Source organism: Pleurodeles waltl, chromosome 7 (assembly GCF_031143425.1).
Source record: "Pleurodeles waltl isolate 20211129_DDA chromosome 7, aPleWal1.hap1.20221129, whole genome shotgun sequence".
NCBI lineage: Eukaryota > Metazoa > Chordata > Amphibia > Caudata > Salamandridae > Pleurodeles > Pleurodeles waltl.
Window position 1 is genome coordinate 1,141,109,690 of NC_090446.1, and position 18,082 is coordinate 1,141,127,771.

Sequence of the window (18,082 nt, forward strand, 5' to 3'; positions counted from 1 at the left end):
ACCGATTCGTGTATGCTAATCTGAGGGAGTCTCCTGATGAGGGTATTGTGAGAGACAGTGTCAAAGGCCATGGAGAGGTTGAGAAGGATGAGGGCTGATGTTTGTCCTTGGTCCAAGATGATTCGAAAGTTGTCTTTGGCCACAATGAGTGCTGTTTCAGTGCTGTGGGTCCATCTGAATCCTGATTAATGTAGTCTAGAAGTTGGTGAGTTTTTTTGGTGTGTTATGAGTTGCTTGTTGATGGCCTTCTCAATCACTTTGGCTGGATAGGGGAGTAGGGAAATGGGTCGGAAGTTGCCCAATTGATTCAGGTCGGCTGTGGGATTCTTGAGGAGGGCATTGATTTCTGCAAGTTTCCATTCATTCAGGAAAGTGGCAGACTTGATGGAGGTGTTGATTGTGTGGGTCAGGGTGGTCCAGATTGGTGATGTTCCAAGGCTGTGGATGTGGTGGGACATGGGCCCATTGGGGCCCCTGAGTGGATGATCCACCTGACTGCTGCTGTGTTGATGGGTGCAAGGGAGCCTGCACAGTTTTTGATCCAGTTGTTGAAGTTGTTGATGTCCTTGTTGAGGTGGTGTGTGGGGCTAAGTTGATCAGTGCTGAGGGTGCAGAGCCAGTCAGCTTCTGTGATTTTACCCCAGCTGTGGCTTGGAATGCCGAACGGGTTAGGGGTGTTGACTTGAGGTGTGTTGATTTGGAAGTGGATTTGAGCAGTGCAGTGGAGTTGTATTTGATGCAGTCGCTTATGGTGAAGATCGGATCCAGTTTGTGCCCTGTGGTTTGTGTTGGTTCTCAAATGAGTTAGGTAAATCCAATGCTGCTCAAGGTTTTGAGGATTCCTGCGGAGCAGGGTTTGTTTCAGTCTTCCAGGTGAAAGTTGAGGTCAACGAGGAGAATGCAGCCTCTGGAGTCGATGCTGAGTGGAGCGACAAAGTTGGTGATGAAGTTGGTAAAGGTGGCTTGTGGTCCGGGTGACTGGTAGGTGAAGGTTCCTTTTAAGGTGAAGCTTTAGGAGAATGGCAGCTTCGAGTGGAGTGGCGTTCGCTGTGGGTGTTGTGCATTTGATAGATTCCTTGTAGATGATGGTGAGTTATCCTCCTGGCTTGTGAAAGCGGTCCTGTTGAGCAATCCTGTAGCATACTGGGATTGCTGTTGCAATGAGGGGGCTGATGAGGGGTTAAGCAAAGTCTCTGGGATGAAGAGGATGTCGGGTGCGCCGCTGCTTAGCAGATCCCATATTTTGTCTGTGTATTTGATGAGTGATCTTGTGTTGAAAAGCATGCATGCATTCATACATTGCACACACACCCCCACACTCCCACACCCAGATATATTTTTTTCTCATTGGTCACCACTAGGTAGGTACAGTTAGGATTGTGTTTACATAGGAAATTGATTTTTTTGGGTTTGATAATAACTTTGGCACCATTTATAAATCATCAGGAAACTTTCCAACACTCTTTTTTGCTTAGCTCCTTCCTGGGAAGTTGTAAGGTGTTCTGTCAAATGGGAGCTGAGAAAAAGGTGGAGGGTAGGGGTGTAAAATGCAAAATCTCCATGCAATTTCCATTGACGTTGTTTGAAACGCACTACAGCCAAAATGACTGAATAGACTTACACCAAATTTGTCAGGGAGCAAGATCTTTGTCCAGAAAGTGTGCTTTTTGTGATTTTGTGTAAATCAGGTAAGTTGTTTTTGAGAAATTAAGGATCACAAATATTTGTATATCTGGATGGTTTGATTTGAAGGACTCTTGCAGGGCACATCTTTAAAAATTAGAGCATTCTGATTGGCCAAGAGTGCTTTTTATCCCTCTGGCCACCTTGTTCCCAAAGGAGTGATGGTCCATCGAGAGTGAGTGCTCTAATTGGCTGGCCTCACCATGGAAACAAATGTTGCAGCGGCCATTACAGGTCTTCAGGACTGGTCCCCTGTCCTGAAAATGTTTAAAAAACAATATAAGTGGGCAGGGTAGACTCTGGCTCCTTGCTTTTGGAGCCAAAATATAAAAAAAATTGCTGCAATTGTATTGTACTCCTGAATTGCAGCAAAAAAGACAATCACCATTGATTTTTTAATTAAAATGATCCCTGAGGTGGGCTAGGGCCCAGGGGTCAAAATATATTTAATTATGTGGGTGAGGGGGTAAGATCCCAGGCAGGAATAAAATGTTCACTACCACCTGGCGGTAGCTGCTCCCTCTTCGGCCCCAACAAACAATAGGCGTCTGGGTGTCCCAGGTGTGCACCAAAAAGGAAAAAATGAATAATAAATTAGCATTAAGAATCCTAGCAAGGAGCACCCCATATGCCCTAGGGCATTTTAACATAATATAATTTCATGCTTGTGGTGCCCTTAGAATGAGCAGGGGCACCATCAATAATGTATTTAATGTTATGGGGGGTGGCTGAAGGGCGTCCAAGCAACATTAAAAATAACAGTTAGTCTCATGGGTTATTGGATCCATGAGCCAAGAAGAGTTTACCATAATTTGTCAAGCACTCTTAGCTACATTTCTATGCTCTGCAACTGCAGTGCAGAGCCCCTTGTGGTTGGTTCTACAGCTGCACTTTGTAGCTCGAAAATGTTAAAAAAACACTCAGACATATTGATGTATTTTTTTTAATAAAGCTTTATTACATTTTTTGACATTCACTTTTATCACTTTATCACTTTTGTCACTTATATCAGCCATTGAACAGAACAAATTAATGAAATATACATTTAACAATAAGTAGTGGTCATTTTCAGTCAAAGTCAATGCATATGCTTTAAATATGTTGAGATTCTGACCCCTTTATAAAGCTCATTTTTAATATTTTGATTTCTGATAGTAGCTCTGCCTCACTTAAAATGGTACCCCTTATAACTCACGCCCTGGCCATGCATTGCTAATTAGCCCGCATATCACATCACTCATGACATAGTCTATGACATCTTTGGTAACATGACTGCAACATCTGAAATTACATCACTGATGACAAGACTGTGCATGGAAAGTGTGTGATTTATATTTATCTTAGGCCATGAGTTATAGTTACGTGAGATAACTATAACTTGCAAATTTCAGTTGTTTTGTTAGTTTATAACATCAGGTTTTAACTGCCATTTTCACCTAATTATAACTTCCTGTTAAACTTTTTTCATTGATTTTCTAAGATATATACATATATATATAATTTTTTTTTCCCCATATATCTATATCTATATATATATATATATATATATATATATATATATATATATATATATATATATATATTTGCCTAGTGGCGGTCACCACTGTGTAGTTATAGTTAGGACCATGTTTCCATAGAAAAAGCGTTTTTTGACTTGCATACATCTTTGGCACCTTTTGACGAATCTTCACAAAATTGTCCAAAAAAAGTGGCCTGTGATTCTTGGTGTGCATGGAAAGTTTCAGGGTGATCCGCCAAAGTGGGACTGAGAAAAAGGGGGCTCAAAAAGCGTTGTGTTTCCCATGTTAATTGCCAGAGGCCTGTCAACATGTCTCCAGCCGCCCAAACCACTGGATGGAATTGTACCAAGTTTGGCAGAAAACTAGCTGCCGGTACACAGATTGTGCTTTTTGTTATGTGGTGTGAATACGTTCAGTAGTTTAGGCGATATTTAAGGGCAAATACATTTATATATCTGTGGCCGTGAATAATTTGCAAAATTGTACGAATTATTCGCAAATACACATGCAAAAAGTAGCATTGCAATTCGCTGACCACAACTTGACTATAAAGTTGCGACCTCCATTTTATTTCAGGGGACACAGTCCTCGGGGTGAAAATTTAAATTGAAAGTGGGGTAAGGGGTCAGAGTGAAGGTACCCTGACCCCAGGTGGGTGATATAGGTGTGTTTTAGGGGCAAATTATATGTTTAATATAATTTTACGTCACGGCATGCGATATTCATGAGAATTTGCACATTTTTATGAATTTCCACAAATTTTGGGTGAAATATTTGTGAATGTTTAAGAAGTTGAAAGAAAAACCACAGACTCATTCATACACTAATTCATGCACTCAGAGGCTCAGGCACCCACTTACACCACCACTCAGACACTCATGCACCCACTCAGACCCACTTATAGACTCGCACACACACATCCATTGACAGAGACAGGCCCTGTGGCTAACCTGCGCACGGCCAAAGGCCATGTGTGGTGCGGTAGTTATAAGGGCCAGGCATTGCAACCAACCCCTGCCGCGCACGGACAGAGGCCATGTGCAGCGGGGGTTTGGAATGACATGTAGTAATTAAAATCACTTTACGTTAAAAAAACATAGAAATTCACTGAAAAAAACAAAGGTTGCAGGTATGTTATAGTTAGGTTCTGAATTTACCCGTATAAAACCATAGAGATTAGAGTTCTTTCAAGTAACTATAACTTGCGCCCTAAGGTAACTATAACTTGTGCCTTCGCCATGCACAGCTAATTACTCCACATATTATGTCATTCATGTCATTGATGAGATCTTCTATGGCATGTTTGATATCACTGCAACATTTGCAATAACATTATTGATAATAAAACTGTGTATGGCTAGCGCGCGGGTTACAGTTGCTTGAAGGAATTTTAACTATAACTGCTGAATTTCTATGGTTTTGTATAAGTAAATTCAGAACCTAACGATAACGTCCCTGAAACCTTTGTTTTTTCCAGTGGATATATATATATATATATATATATATATATATACATATATATATATATATATATATATTTATATATATATATATGAGTCTGTGTGAGAGAGATAGATATAGATATATGGATATATGTGCATTATCTAGAGCAGTGGTTCCCAACCTGTGGTCCGGGGACCCCTGGGGTTCCGCGAAGCCTTCTCAGGGGGTCCGCGAGAGCCTAGAAAATTAAAAAATATTAACAAATATTGACAAATTAGTTTAGTTTAGTTTAGTTTATAGATTTGTAGATGAGGTCCCCAGCTTCCATTATTGACTCAGGCAGGGGTCCCCGAATTCCCATAATGATTCAGTGGTGGTCCATGGGTTCCATTAATGTTAAAGTGGGGGTCCACAGAAATAAAAAGGTTGGGAACCACTGATCTAGAGGCTGTTGCCACTAGGTAGTCATAGCTAGGACCCAGTTTATGTACAAAAAGTGTTTTTTTACTTGCCTATATCTATATTTTAATTGCCTATAAACAAAAGTTTCTGAAAACATATGATGCTCATGTCAGCTGCTGTCTGGAAAGTTTTGGGGTGATCCGTCAGGTGGGGGCCGAGAAATAGGCGGGTCCACAAAACTTGTGTTTTCTCCATGTTAATTTCCACAGGGATTTTGAACAGGAATAGCGGCCGAACTGCTGGATGGATTACCACCAAATTTGGCAGAAAGCTAGCTCTTGGTCCAGAAAGTGACCTTTTTTGTGATTTGGTGTAAATCTGTTCAGTAGTTATTGACATCTTAAACAAAATTCAAATTTGTATATATAGGGATGGCGGATCCTCTGCACATCCTTCTTGGATTGGTGAATCCATTCGTCAACAGTAAGGCTGTGATTAGCTGGCCACAACCTGAGAGGAAAGTTGCGGCCGGCATTTTGTTCATCAGGACTCAGTTCCCAGCAGGGAAAAAAAAGATAAAAAGTGATAGAAGGGGTCAGGGTAGAGGTACCCTGACCCCATGGGAAAAGAGGAAGGGTCTGTGAGAGACCCCTCATGAGCAAGAAATTATCCAAAAGCCTTTTTTTACCACACAAGGAGGTGCAGATCATCACAGATTGGGGTGGATTTGGGGAGGATTTGGTTGATTCAGACCCTAATTTAAAATAAAATATACGTTCACTCAGAGATCCACACACCTACTCACACACTCACTTACACACCCACTTACATGCCCACACAACCACTCACACACCCACACACCCACAGACTCACACAGCTACTCTCATAGCCACTCAGACACTCACACAACCATTTACACATACACTCACTCATTCATACAGCCACACACACCCACTCACACACCCATACAGCCACTCACGCACCCTCTCACAGACCCTCATAACCACTCACACACACTCACAGACCCACACAGCTTTCACATACCTACACAACCACTCAGACAGCCACTGACACACCCATGCAGCCACTCACACACCAACTCACATACCCACAAAACCACTCACACACCCACACAGCCACTCGCACACCTACTCACACACACCCCCACCCCCAAACCCACTCACAGGCTCACACATCCAGTCACACATGCACTCACACACCCACCACACACTCACACACCCACTTACACACCCACACAACCACTCACACACCAACCCACATGCCTCCCTCACACACCCATGTTGCAGTGACCTTATATTTAAGAAATAGCATTAAAAACCATAGGAATTTACTGAAAAAAACTAATCTTGATCCGATGTTATAGTTAGGAAATAAAAAATGCAAAAACACTTAGAAATTCACTGAAAAAACAAAGATTACAGGGACATTATGGTTAGGCTCAGATTTCACTCGTACAAAACTATTGAATTTCAGAAGGTATAGTTCTTAATAGATAGATAATTCACACATATATATATTAATGAAAGCTGTGTACAAGACCTTCACAAGTCAAGTAGAAACTCTGCTTATCTTTCAAAAAAGAGTAAATAGTGACAGAACTTAGGGCCAGATGTATCAAACAGGCCTACCGGGCTGTTTGCGATTGCAAAAATGCGTTTTGGTATGTAACATGTCTAATTGGATTTGCGACTACAGACCGATTCGGTATTAGGAAGGGGCGTGTCAAGGGTGTCACTTCCTAATACCAAATTTGCAGAGGTATGTATGATTGTTTTGTGACCGTGAATGCGGTTGCAAAACAATCGCAGTTATCACCTACTTCAAGTAGGTGGTAACCCATTTGGGACCCCTTGCCCTTTGTGAATGCATGCGAAAACGTTTTTTAAGAGCAGGCAGTGGTCCCACGGACCACTGCCTACCCTTGAAAAATAAAAATAAAACTTTTCATTTTTCATTTTTAAACGCATCCCGTTTTCCTTTAAGGAAAACGGGATGCAGTTTAAAAAAAAAAATATTGCTTTATTGAAAAGCAATCACAGACATGGTGGTCTGCTGAGCCCAGCAGGCCACCATCCTGTGATTGTAGCCATTTGCAATGGCTCACAAATTGCGACTTACCTCATGAATATTGATGAGGTAGGTCCATTTGCGAGCCCTTGCGAATCGCAGTATAAAAATCCTGGAGTTTCATACATTCCAATAGTGATTACTTAATTGTGATTCGCAAACAATCGCAATTAGGCCATCGCTATTGGATAGCAAGATACATCTGGCCCTTAAACTTTTAGGAATTCCCAGTTACCTATCAAAGTAAAGACAATTGGCTATTGAGCGATATTGGTAAGATATCCCCTATAACCTGAAGGTCTCATTGACCGTAGAAGTACAAAGTACAATGTGGAATCCTGTATCTCTTTTTTAGGCTCGAGCCTGCAAGTGCATGTGCTAGCGCATGCGTCTCGCATGCGAGACTCTGTTGTGTTCAGTAAAGGGCTTAGAGCCTGCTTGTCATTCACCATTTGTTGGTTAGTGTGGCACTATTCTGTAAAGCCTCGTAATTTGTTGAGGCATGTCTGGCATAATGTCTATTCCTCTGTGTGGAGCAGGGATCAAGCACTAATTAATCAGTACCCATCCGCTGCTCCCAATGTGATCGAGGTACTATTTTGTTCTAACTTCCAGTGCCCCGCAAACAGAAGGATTGTGACTGGCAAAAACGCAAAAACTTGCTCATCAGGACAAACAAAATTGCAAAGTTGTATTTTTTAAAACTAACTTTATTTTATTTTGTCAAGTTGTCTTTTCTCAATTTCCAATCATGTTTTTTTTTTTCCTCATGGGCGCTGTGTCAGAAGATGAGATTTAACTTGTTTGAAATATGTGAGACCCATTGCATTGCAAATGCTTGTTTTTTCTCTTATCCTATTCTCCTTGCCTTGCTTCTACTACTGACCCATATTATATATTAGCATATGTTGTCATTGGTAGGGATGATGATAGATGGAAAAGAACACTGATTATGTTGGATGTTTCACACAAGATTAATGCAAACCTGACAGCTTCTAAGCGCTGCATTCCATTGCAGCTCTCAGCAACAGGCACTACAGCAAGGCCCATCCACAGACTGCCCCAACTTGATATATACTCCTACACAGTGCACGGCTTTTGGTGTACACCTTGGTGCACAGAACGGCCCTAAAATCTGTAAGGCTGAGATCCTGTAGCCCTTCTGTGGGGTTTAACTTCACGCATAAGACTGGGAATCAGATGAATTGCTCCTTCACTCAGAAATGGCCATGGGCCACCACCATCAGAACTGAGAAAGAGTCCTCCATTTCCCAGTCTTTTCTGGGACCTCTGCATAATGTTTTGCATGTTGACTAAAAGGAAGCCGTATGATACACTCATGGTTGTGCCCTACAGAATTTTGTCCATGGTTCAGCTTCCTAATCCTTCTCGCCACTTAGAACACACGTATTTTCGTTTTCTAGAAGAATAATACAAGTGACTCTTTAGTCAGCATTATTGATGGTCACGACTGTTGATAAACACTGACCCATTCAAATTAGCAGGTGCATGGCTGTGTTCTCTTAAGGACGAACAGGCATTTTATTGCTCGATCTTGTGTTGCCGCCTTCAATGGTTCCCATGAAGGCGTAAGGTTTGTGATTTGAATTAACAAGACAAAGCATTCGAATTTCAAGGAACAGCATGCACTACTAGCATCAGAATCAATACAGCCCATCAGTCAGTCAATTCCCTCTCAAGTACAAGAATTATGATTATCAGAGCCCGGGACAGTATGATGTGCTGGTGCTGCCCCTATTCTGGCAACAGGGCCATATTTGTGTCCTTTAAATTGAATATGTTTCCCATTTATTGCCACACCCTGCGGAACCTCAATCACATATCAAAAAAGAGGAGGAAGCTATATAGAGAAGCTGCAGTACCCACAGCAGACAATGAATCCCACAACTCCATCCCTAACACAATAAAGATGTAGGAGTGTTGTGATTTGGAGATGATCATCAGGGGATACTGGGATACTAATCAAGGGTTAGGTCACATAAAGGTGCTGAATAGGGCCTACATCTAGGTGCTGAGTGGGGGCAGCGAGGTCTTAAGGTGCTGCATTTTAGGGTTTTGGATGCTGAGTGGAGTGTCACTGGGCGCTGAACCAGGTGGTCCCTAACTGTTGAGTGGCAGATCATCGAGTTGCTGAGTGCGAGGCTTTAGATGCAGAGGCTTGATTAAATGAGCACAGAAGGTCTTGAATTGTTGAGCATTGGGGTGAAAGTCTGCAGGTACCGAGCAGGAAGAACTGAGCAAGACTTTAAGATGCTTTAGGGGGAAGGTTAAGGTGCAAAACTGGGGATGGGTGGGATGAGATGCACCCTGCATGCTCGTTACTTATGAGTTTCTTTTGTCTCATCCCATGCACCAGGTACCTGGCAATCCGCTATCCTCTACGCTCCAGGGAGCTCCGGACACCAAGGAATGCCCTGACTGCCATTGGCCTCATCTGGTGCCTCTCCCTGGTGCTCTCAGGCCCCTATCTCAGCTACTACCAGGAGTACCGCACTGGCAATGTTACTCTTTGCCACCCTGACTGGCTCGGCCCACAGCGCAAAGCCATGGACTTGTGCACCTTCGCCTTCAGCTATGTCATCCCTGTTCTTGTCCTTGGTGTCACCTATGCTAGGACCCTCCGCTACCTCTGGAAGTCAGTAGACCCCATTGAGGATATGTCAGAGTCCAAGAAGGCCAAGCGCAAGGTGACGCGCATGATCATCATTGTGGCTGTGCTCTTCTGCCTCTGCTGGCTGCCCCACCATCTAGTCATTCTCTGCTTCTGGTTTGGCTACTTTCCTCTCAATCAATTCACTTATGCCATTCGCATCCTCTCTCACCTGGTGTCCTATGCCAACTCTTGTGTCAACCCCATCGTCTATGCCCTTGTCTCCAAGCACTTCCGCAAGGGCTTCCGCAAGATCTTCCACTGTCTGCTCCGCAAGAAGGTGGCCAACAAGGTGCATGTGGTGCAGGCCACGAACACAGGCGTCAGCACCGTAGATGCAGGCTCTACTGAGGTCAGCGAGGGTGGCCATGCTCGCTTGTCAAGCTGCTGCCAAATGCCTGGGCAGGACTGGGAGGGGCCTGAAAGGCTGTGGCTCCGCCAGGCTGCCCCCAACTCCTTCATGACCTTCAATGTGACATAAATTGCCCTGTTTGGTCGGTGGTTCCGGAGTGACCAGGTTTGAGGGTGGTTCAGGCATGATCTGATTCGACAGTGGATCTCAAGCAACACAGTTTGAGACTGGTTCTCCTGTGACCTGAATGGACTGGTTCTTGTTTGACTGCCTCAAGGGTGGTTCAAGAATGCCTTGATTCAGTGCTAAATCTGGAACGACCCAGATGACGATAGTTGTGACGACTACTGAGGGGGTGGACAAGCCAAGGGCCAAGTACTTATTTTAGTTGTTCAGGTGTACTGCCCTTGATGATCTGAGACTGCCCAATCTGGAGGTGGGGCAGTTAATTTCAAGGCTAGACTGTCCTTGCTGGACATATCATGGGAACAGCATCACCTTTGGACCAATCACTACGACCCAGAGTTTTGTCAGCTCCATCTCTGGAGGGAAAAGGGGACAAAATGGGTTGCATGCAGAAGTTGGGACAAGAGTTGACTCCAGTGGGGCAGAGACTAAATATTGGGATTTCCAGTGCCACAGGAGAGGCCTCAGTAACCATGTAAGACTAGTCCACATCCCACAGACATTGATCAGCACCCACTCCTCACCCAAAACCCACTCCGATGGGAGAGTTGGTGGAAGGAGAACAGAAAGAGTGTGAGATGGAGAGAGGAAAACAGGGAGGACAGAGAAAAATATAAAGGGGAAAGGGGGAGCGGAGTAAGGACGGGGAGTACATGGGGTAGGAGAGAGAAAAGTGGGCTGAGACAGGATTACAGGGTGATCACACCTCCCCTGGGCAGCAGTATAACCTGAAGTCACATCACCCGAGACAGGGGTGCAGGCAAACTTAGATCCCCTGCGACAGAATTGCAGCCTGCCTAAAAGCAGATCTCCCTGGCGCACGAATGCAGCTTGAACACAGATGCACAGCTATATCAACATATACGCACGAATTGTTCATGAAATCGCCTCTTTTAGTAAACGGGGCTCAGTACACTCGCTTTTAAAGTTCCCTCATTTGATTTGGAAAGTGCTTTTTTCGGCTGCGGGTTCCCGGCCGACACCGTGGTGCGTTCTGATTGGCCACTTCCTGGCCTGATAGCCGCTCAGACTCTCTCAGGCCTCAGAGATGAAACGGCCGCGGCGCCGTACCAAGGATCAAAGCCGCAGCTAGCAGCCTAGGGATAACTTTCAGCCGAGCTAACTCATGCAACTGAGGCGTCTCTCCCTCGCGCTCTCCTCTATTTCTCACTTGGGGCCTAGCAAGGCTGAAACGCACCCTAATTCTAGCAATGACAATGGACCCTCCTAGCTAGAACCTGGGTAGCGAAAGAGAGTAATAACTGGGGTGCACCCCCAGACCCTGGTGTCACTTCACTTGCTACACTAATGATAGCTAGGTCCCTGCTATTTCGCAACCTCTCGATTCATCCCCTCTTCCCGAGTCACACCCTCGCCCTTCTCCCTGCCTACTTACTCTGCTCCCTCTATCACTTCCATCTCACTCCTCTCCCCTCGCAGCGTTTCTGTGCTGGATCTGAAGTCAAATTCGGCCCTGACAAAAATGTTCAGACCTGCGGGGGCTCTGGAGTGTGGCGCGGTGGCTTCCATGGTTAGATCAGCGTAGCCTGTTGCCTACCAGGAAAATGTCAGGGTGACAGAATGATCCTTACAGCCCTGCTCCTGCCTGTCAGGCCTTTTCCCAGATCCTGTCAGTGGACAGGGAGCGCATAGCTGACACTGACGTTGCACTACTTACGCTCTCACCAATTTGTCACTGGGCAGACTCCGGAGCTTCCTAGGACCACCAATGGAAGCAGAGATAAGCACTCAGTGGATAATGCAGACAATTAGAACACCCCACTTTTAACCAAACCTCTTACAACACCGAGTGAGCAAAGCAAGTATTCCAGACCCTTCATAGAATAGTTCCCTTCATCCTTACATCTACCCGTCTATCCATTCATCCTCCCAGCCTTCCATTAATCCTTTCACCTTTCCATCTTCCATCATCCATCCTTTCATTTTTCAACCATCCATTGGCAGTCCATCCATCCTCTGACCCACCCATTATTTCATGTTTCCATCCATACATCCATCATCCAAGCACCCACCCACCCATCCATCCATTTGACATTTCTATCCATCCATCCACCCTTCCTCACAGCCTTTCACCAGTTGATCCTTTCACCCTTCCATCAACCTATCCTTTCATCCTTCCAACCATCAAACCTTCCACCCTGTGTTCCTTGTTCTTTTTACCCCGCCTTCCTTCCTTTCACTTTTCCTTTTACCTTTCATTTCTTTCACATTCCCTTTCTTCCGTCTTTCCACCCTTTACTTTTTACAGTCTTCCTTTCTAGTTTCTATCTACCATTATTCTTTCTTCTCTCACAATCTCTTCCTTTCCTCCATACGCTCTATGTGTTGCGCTCCATCCTTTTTAGATGTTTTCATTATTTCGTTCTAACTCTTTTTTTACTGACTTCGGCTCACTTAGCTTCCATTGACCCCAAATTCTCTGCACCGTCCTGCTAGCCCCTTAGAGTTGTTTTATGAGCTTTTTCCTGCAGACCTGCAAACAGAAGAGACCAGTATAAAATTAACCACCATTTAATGGGACCCAGATTACCAGGTACAGGTGCAGTGGCCACCCCCACTTACACTACTAATAATGGTGTTTCATGATGCAGCTGAATCAAGTAGGCCTGAGGGATGGCAATAAATACAGTATTGGGACATAGCTGCATTTATGTAGTGTTTCATACTATTAACGCAGTGCTAAAGCGCATACGAGGAATGGTAGGGCGCTATTCTGCAGGGAAATGCTTAATTCGATTTCCCGGGGTCCTATGTGGGAAGCATTTTGGCATTGCGAGTTAGTGTTTTAAATGGCACTCTTATCCTGTGTTGGGACAGAAATGCCCTGTGTGGCAAAGAGGTGTGTTCACCTGCCCGCAAATGCCCAACCGCACGTTCAACTGGTATCCTGGGTTTTATTTGGGCTATGGTGACTTGCTAATCTAGTGTGGGCACAGAATCCTCGGCCTGTCCCTGACAATGCAAGGCCCAATATCTGTCCTGTGACCTGGAGTTGGACATCAAGTGTGTCCTAGAGTGGTTCATGGACCTCTTTCTGTCTCCTGTGTGTAGCACATAAAGCTGTGGTGACAGCATTCAGAGTTTTGTGAATCTTTAGTGTGTTTAAACACATACAGTGAACCTGTGACACATATGGTAGTATAACTATGTGTGCACACATTCATTTAATTGTGCCCAGTGCTACCTGCTGTGAGAAGAATCACTTTACATAAAGGACGTGTCTGGACAGCAGGCTAAATGGGACACTTGAAAGGGAAGTATCCCAAAACACTTCTGAAGCTCGAGAGAGTTGATCCACATTCCCTGTCTGGAAAATGTGTATAAATGTATAAATAATGACCCCACTTTTCTGCAGACCCAAAGTGTTCTTGACCAAGGAAGGGAGTGTTCCTCAGAGTATTTAAATAGCTGCCATGTAACAGAGCTTGAGTCTGTCAGACAGCCGGTCTGTCAGAAGTGAAGGGACAGCATCTGCAGTTAACACTTTCTCCTGTAGGAGCTGAGGGCCTGTCTAAAGAGCCTATAAACATGTCTGCATGCTGAAACAATAAAGGAGAATGCCAAGCCCTGCAGGAGGAGAGACTTCCTAAGAGGAGAGGCTTGTGTGTTCCCAGCATGGAGAATCCTAGAGAAAACTGATGATTCAAGACCTGTGATGTGAGACTGTCTCCTAGCCTCTGTGCGCAGTTCACCAAGTGAGTTGTACCACGTTTTCCACCAGAAAGTGTCACCCAGCAGGCAGCTGTGGGTTTGATCACCTGGTACTTCCGAGGATGATGAGCAGCAAAGGACTGCGTCACTGCCGAACGGAGAGTCTGAGCTGCCACTACCTGAAGATATCACTAGGAGAAGATTCGACATGTAGGCCACAACTTCTTCAGGTGAGTGCCTTCCAGTAGCCGACCAAGAGAGCTGCCATTGGTCAGCTGGGTGCTGCTGTGAAGACATCGCTTTGTGAATCGGTCCTGCAATGCTCACCGAAAGGATGCCACTCACAATAAGGAGTCCCACCAAAAGTAGTAAGGTGCAACCACATCTGCTGCATGCACTGTCGAGTGCATGTTGCAGGTAAACCAGAAGTCTGGGCCTGTGCGGGGGACGAAAGACACAAATACTTGTGGGCTGGTCTGTTGCATCCGCTGGAAACTGTTTGATACTGAAAGAAAGTATAAGCTGTTCAACTGGGCTGGATACTAAAAAACAATCAGAACATTTGTGCTAACTACCCCAAGACTAATCCTGCCTACGCACATAGAATGGTAGAGACACCAATAGTGTTGAATCTTGGCCATAGCAGGAAAGCGGAACAGTACATGGAACTGAAGGGAAGGTGGTAGCGCCTCACTGATGAAATGCAGCATTCAGAATCCTTGTATGTCATAGCCATTGAACTGTACCACATTTAGTTGTGCTGTGAGATTAAAAGAACTATCTTTTTCATAAAAAAGCACTTGGTTGGACATTACTTTATTGTGACTGTTGATTGATTGATGAGTTCTAAGCCCTCACTACCTTACACTGCCTCCCTGTGAAGTCTGTGACTGCCTGTCCTCGCTACCTTGAGACAAGTGCAGAAATGGTTTTACTTGGCCCAGATTGCAGAGCCACAGTAAGACATGCCTAAGGACAACAACGAACACCAGAGGCAAACAACCTCAAACCACCAGGTTTGTGCTCAGTAGCCCAAACTCCTCTGTGACCCACTCAAAAGGGTCTTGACATCCTGCCCTGACACAGTGCTAGGCCTGAAGAGATAGAAGAAGAATGAGGTATCAAACACAGTTTCCATTCATATAGTACTGTGCCTGACAGGTTTCTGTGCAGGTCACTCAGGTGCAAGAGAGAAGCAGGCAGAATATCAAGGATAATAATATCGAACTGCATTTATATCAACTTCAGAATATAAACTACTAACATACTGTCAAGCAATTCATACATAGGACAACATAGCTTTAACTTCAGGGAAATCTGTCAGCAGTCGATATCCTGGAGTGCATGTAAGTGCATGTTGGTATTAAAATCTTGATGTGTTGGAAGAACGAGGCCTCCAACCAGCTTCTTGGGTGGTAAGTTCATTCTCTATTTTTTCAGAATTTACCCAAATTCATGACTGACGGCGTCTTTTTCATAGTTTCATTGTTGCTAAGACATGTATCTCCGAACTCTGTCCTGAGCAAGATCCCATGTTAATCATCTTATGGGTCTAAACGGTGTCATCTATTACAGCTTTGGACTATGCTATTATGACCATTGATTGATACTGAACAGTCTGTTTCTCCTTGTGATATATGTGGTATCACATTAACTGTCATTTGAAGATGTCTTGTTTTAACTAAACACTGAGCCATCACTGCTCATGTTCTCGTAGCACCCTGGTTGCATGTAAAACTAAAAAATGTAAAATACAGTATTCTGCATACCACTGTCACGTTTCATTTTCAAATAGTACTCTTGCTGCTTGTAAAGCAGAAAAATGGAAAATAAAATATTCATATATCAATACATCATTTGCCAAACACGCTACCACCAGCTGGGCATAATAGTTCGGAAGTTGTTCATTATTAATTTACTAACCAGCATGAACATCTTTCTAATTACAAATCCACGGGTACCTTTTGTCTTTGAAATATATTTTTCTAGATTCCGTGCAATACAAGGTTTCTTTACTGCGTTTTAAATATAGCTTGTACGAGACACAGGTGGATGCATTAGTTGGTCACTGCAATCCCTCTAAGGGGGAGCGAGTGTGAATGGACCATTGGTAATGCACTCTATACAACACACCTTGAAGGTGCAGCCAAGGAACTGCTCTTTAGAGATGATCCAGGATTGACATAGCAGCAACTTACTTGAGAAGACTGGTTACAGGCGTCCAGCGTAAAGCTTTATTGGGGCCATCCATGGCTTATATAAGACTGAGATGCCAGTGTGCACTTGATACAGGCAGCCAATAGAGAAAGGTCTTATCTTGCAAGTCCATCCAGGAACGATGAAGTATGGCCGACAAGTATGCCCTAGTGTGAATCACCCATACTAATGCTCATCAGAGCATGTCCAGAAGAGACAAAGGTGCGATCTGCAGGAGTGCCTGGTTACCTACAGCAACTGAAATCTTTTCAGGGCAGTTCACAAGTGGTGGGGAGTACCTAACAGGAAGTCTAGGATGACCTCCTCCATAATGAGTACTCTTTGATGGACTACTCAAGGGCGACATAGGGTCAATCCTGAGGTATGCACTGGATATGGATCTCCAGGGTTCCGGGTCACCTTTTGGTGTGATGGCCCACAGAGGGAAAGCTGGATGGAAGTGAACATATCATAATGGCAAGCAGTCAGTCTGAGAGGCAATGACAAGATACCCTGGACTTATAGTTAATGTTCGAGTTTGCCCGCATCAAGAATATCGGCATGCATATTTCAGACTGGGCTTGTGAGATTCCATGCAGGTCAATCCATGGCACCCAGCGGCTGTAGGCAGCCTGGGTACATGCTCTATATTGCTAGACCCAGAATGGATGAGGAGTAGACAGCAGTATCTATTGGATACAGAGCGATATCCATAATGTATTGGGTCAACAACAGGCGCAGAGAGATTAGAAGGTCACTAATTCAGTCAGCGAAGTTAAATACCTTATTTAAGTTGCCATATTTGTTCTTTGTGTCTTTTTGGAACAGAGTTCCTTAGTTGTATTTTTAGGTTCAAGAGGTCCTTCTGAGTCTGGTTATTTACCAGGGAACAGCCATGTCTTTATCTCCTTCCTTCTTGTTTTTGCAGGGAGGCAGTTCCATACTTTTGCCTCTCGTACTACAAGAGACTTGATTTTGAGGGTTGGTTATACAGCTGAGGCGCTATTGTAGAATGACGTGTCCTGTTCTCTGTGACTCTTGAATGTAGCTTGGCTGAATAATAGGCCTTTGCCACTTGCGCCCCTTTGGTCATTGCAGAGTCCTTTGAAGACACAGCATGTCGCAAAAGCAAGCTAGTGGAGAGCTTAGTATACTGGAGTGATGTGTTTCCATGGCCGAAGACATAGGAGTTGTCTTCATGCAATGCCTTCAATCCTTTGTAATTGCAGAAGTAGGCAGAGCGAGTCCCCGTGGGTGGACCATTTGTCTAGTCTACGCATTAATGTACATTAAGATTCAATCTATAAAACCAACTTTATCCTATTAGACCACCCCTCATACTAACGCAAAAACATGCAAGCCTTTTATAAGAGGTGGATGGCTTCTGCACGTTGGCAATGTGGCTATAAAACAATATGGATGCAGAAGATTAGAGACTTGTAAGTAGGACTCATGCACTGCATTCCACAGGCAGATCAATGTTTCTCAGTTTAGACTTACACAACAGGCGTTTAAATTCAGGGTAGGAATGGAGCAGACTGGGGAGGGAAAGCAGGGGCAATGCAAATGTGTTATCCTCAGTGAGGAGGCACTGTTAATGAAATATCAAATCCCAGATAGGCCTTATTACAGAAAAGGTTGGAGACCCCTGATCTAATCACACCTCGAAGTCAGCATTTCCACTGGACTTCCAAGGTGATGTTATAGGAGCAGGGCAGCCTCCGATCATTCATGCAGGAAGCACAGGCGGCACCGATCACAACATTTGAAATATCTGATTCTTTTGGCCAAAACATGAAATAAACCACGCAAGCCCACATCTGGGCTGTAGAGAACAACATTCATATACTATATATTTTATCGGAACAC

The 18,082-nt window shown here is 44.3% G+C and overlaps 1 protein-coding gene across 1 annotated transcript in view; it reads left to right on the plus strand.

Annotated features, from left to right (window-relative positions):
* Positions 1 to 14,813, plus strand: part of GALR2 (galanin receptor 2) — a 70,292-nt gene extending 55,479 nt beyond the window's left edge. Inside the window, exon 2 of the mRNA XM_069200205.1 lies at positions 9,514 to 14,813. Coding sequence (XP_069056306.1) covers positions 9,514 to 10,288 — 775 coding nt within the window. The 3' untranslated portion in view covers positions 10,289 to 14,813. The remainder of the gene's footprint in view (positions 1 to 9,513) is intronic.
* The last annotated feature ends 3,269 nt before the right edge of the window (positions 14,814 to 18,082 follow it).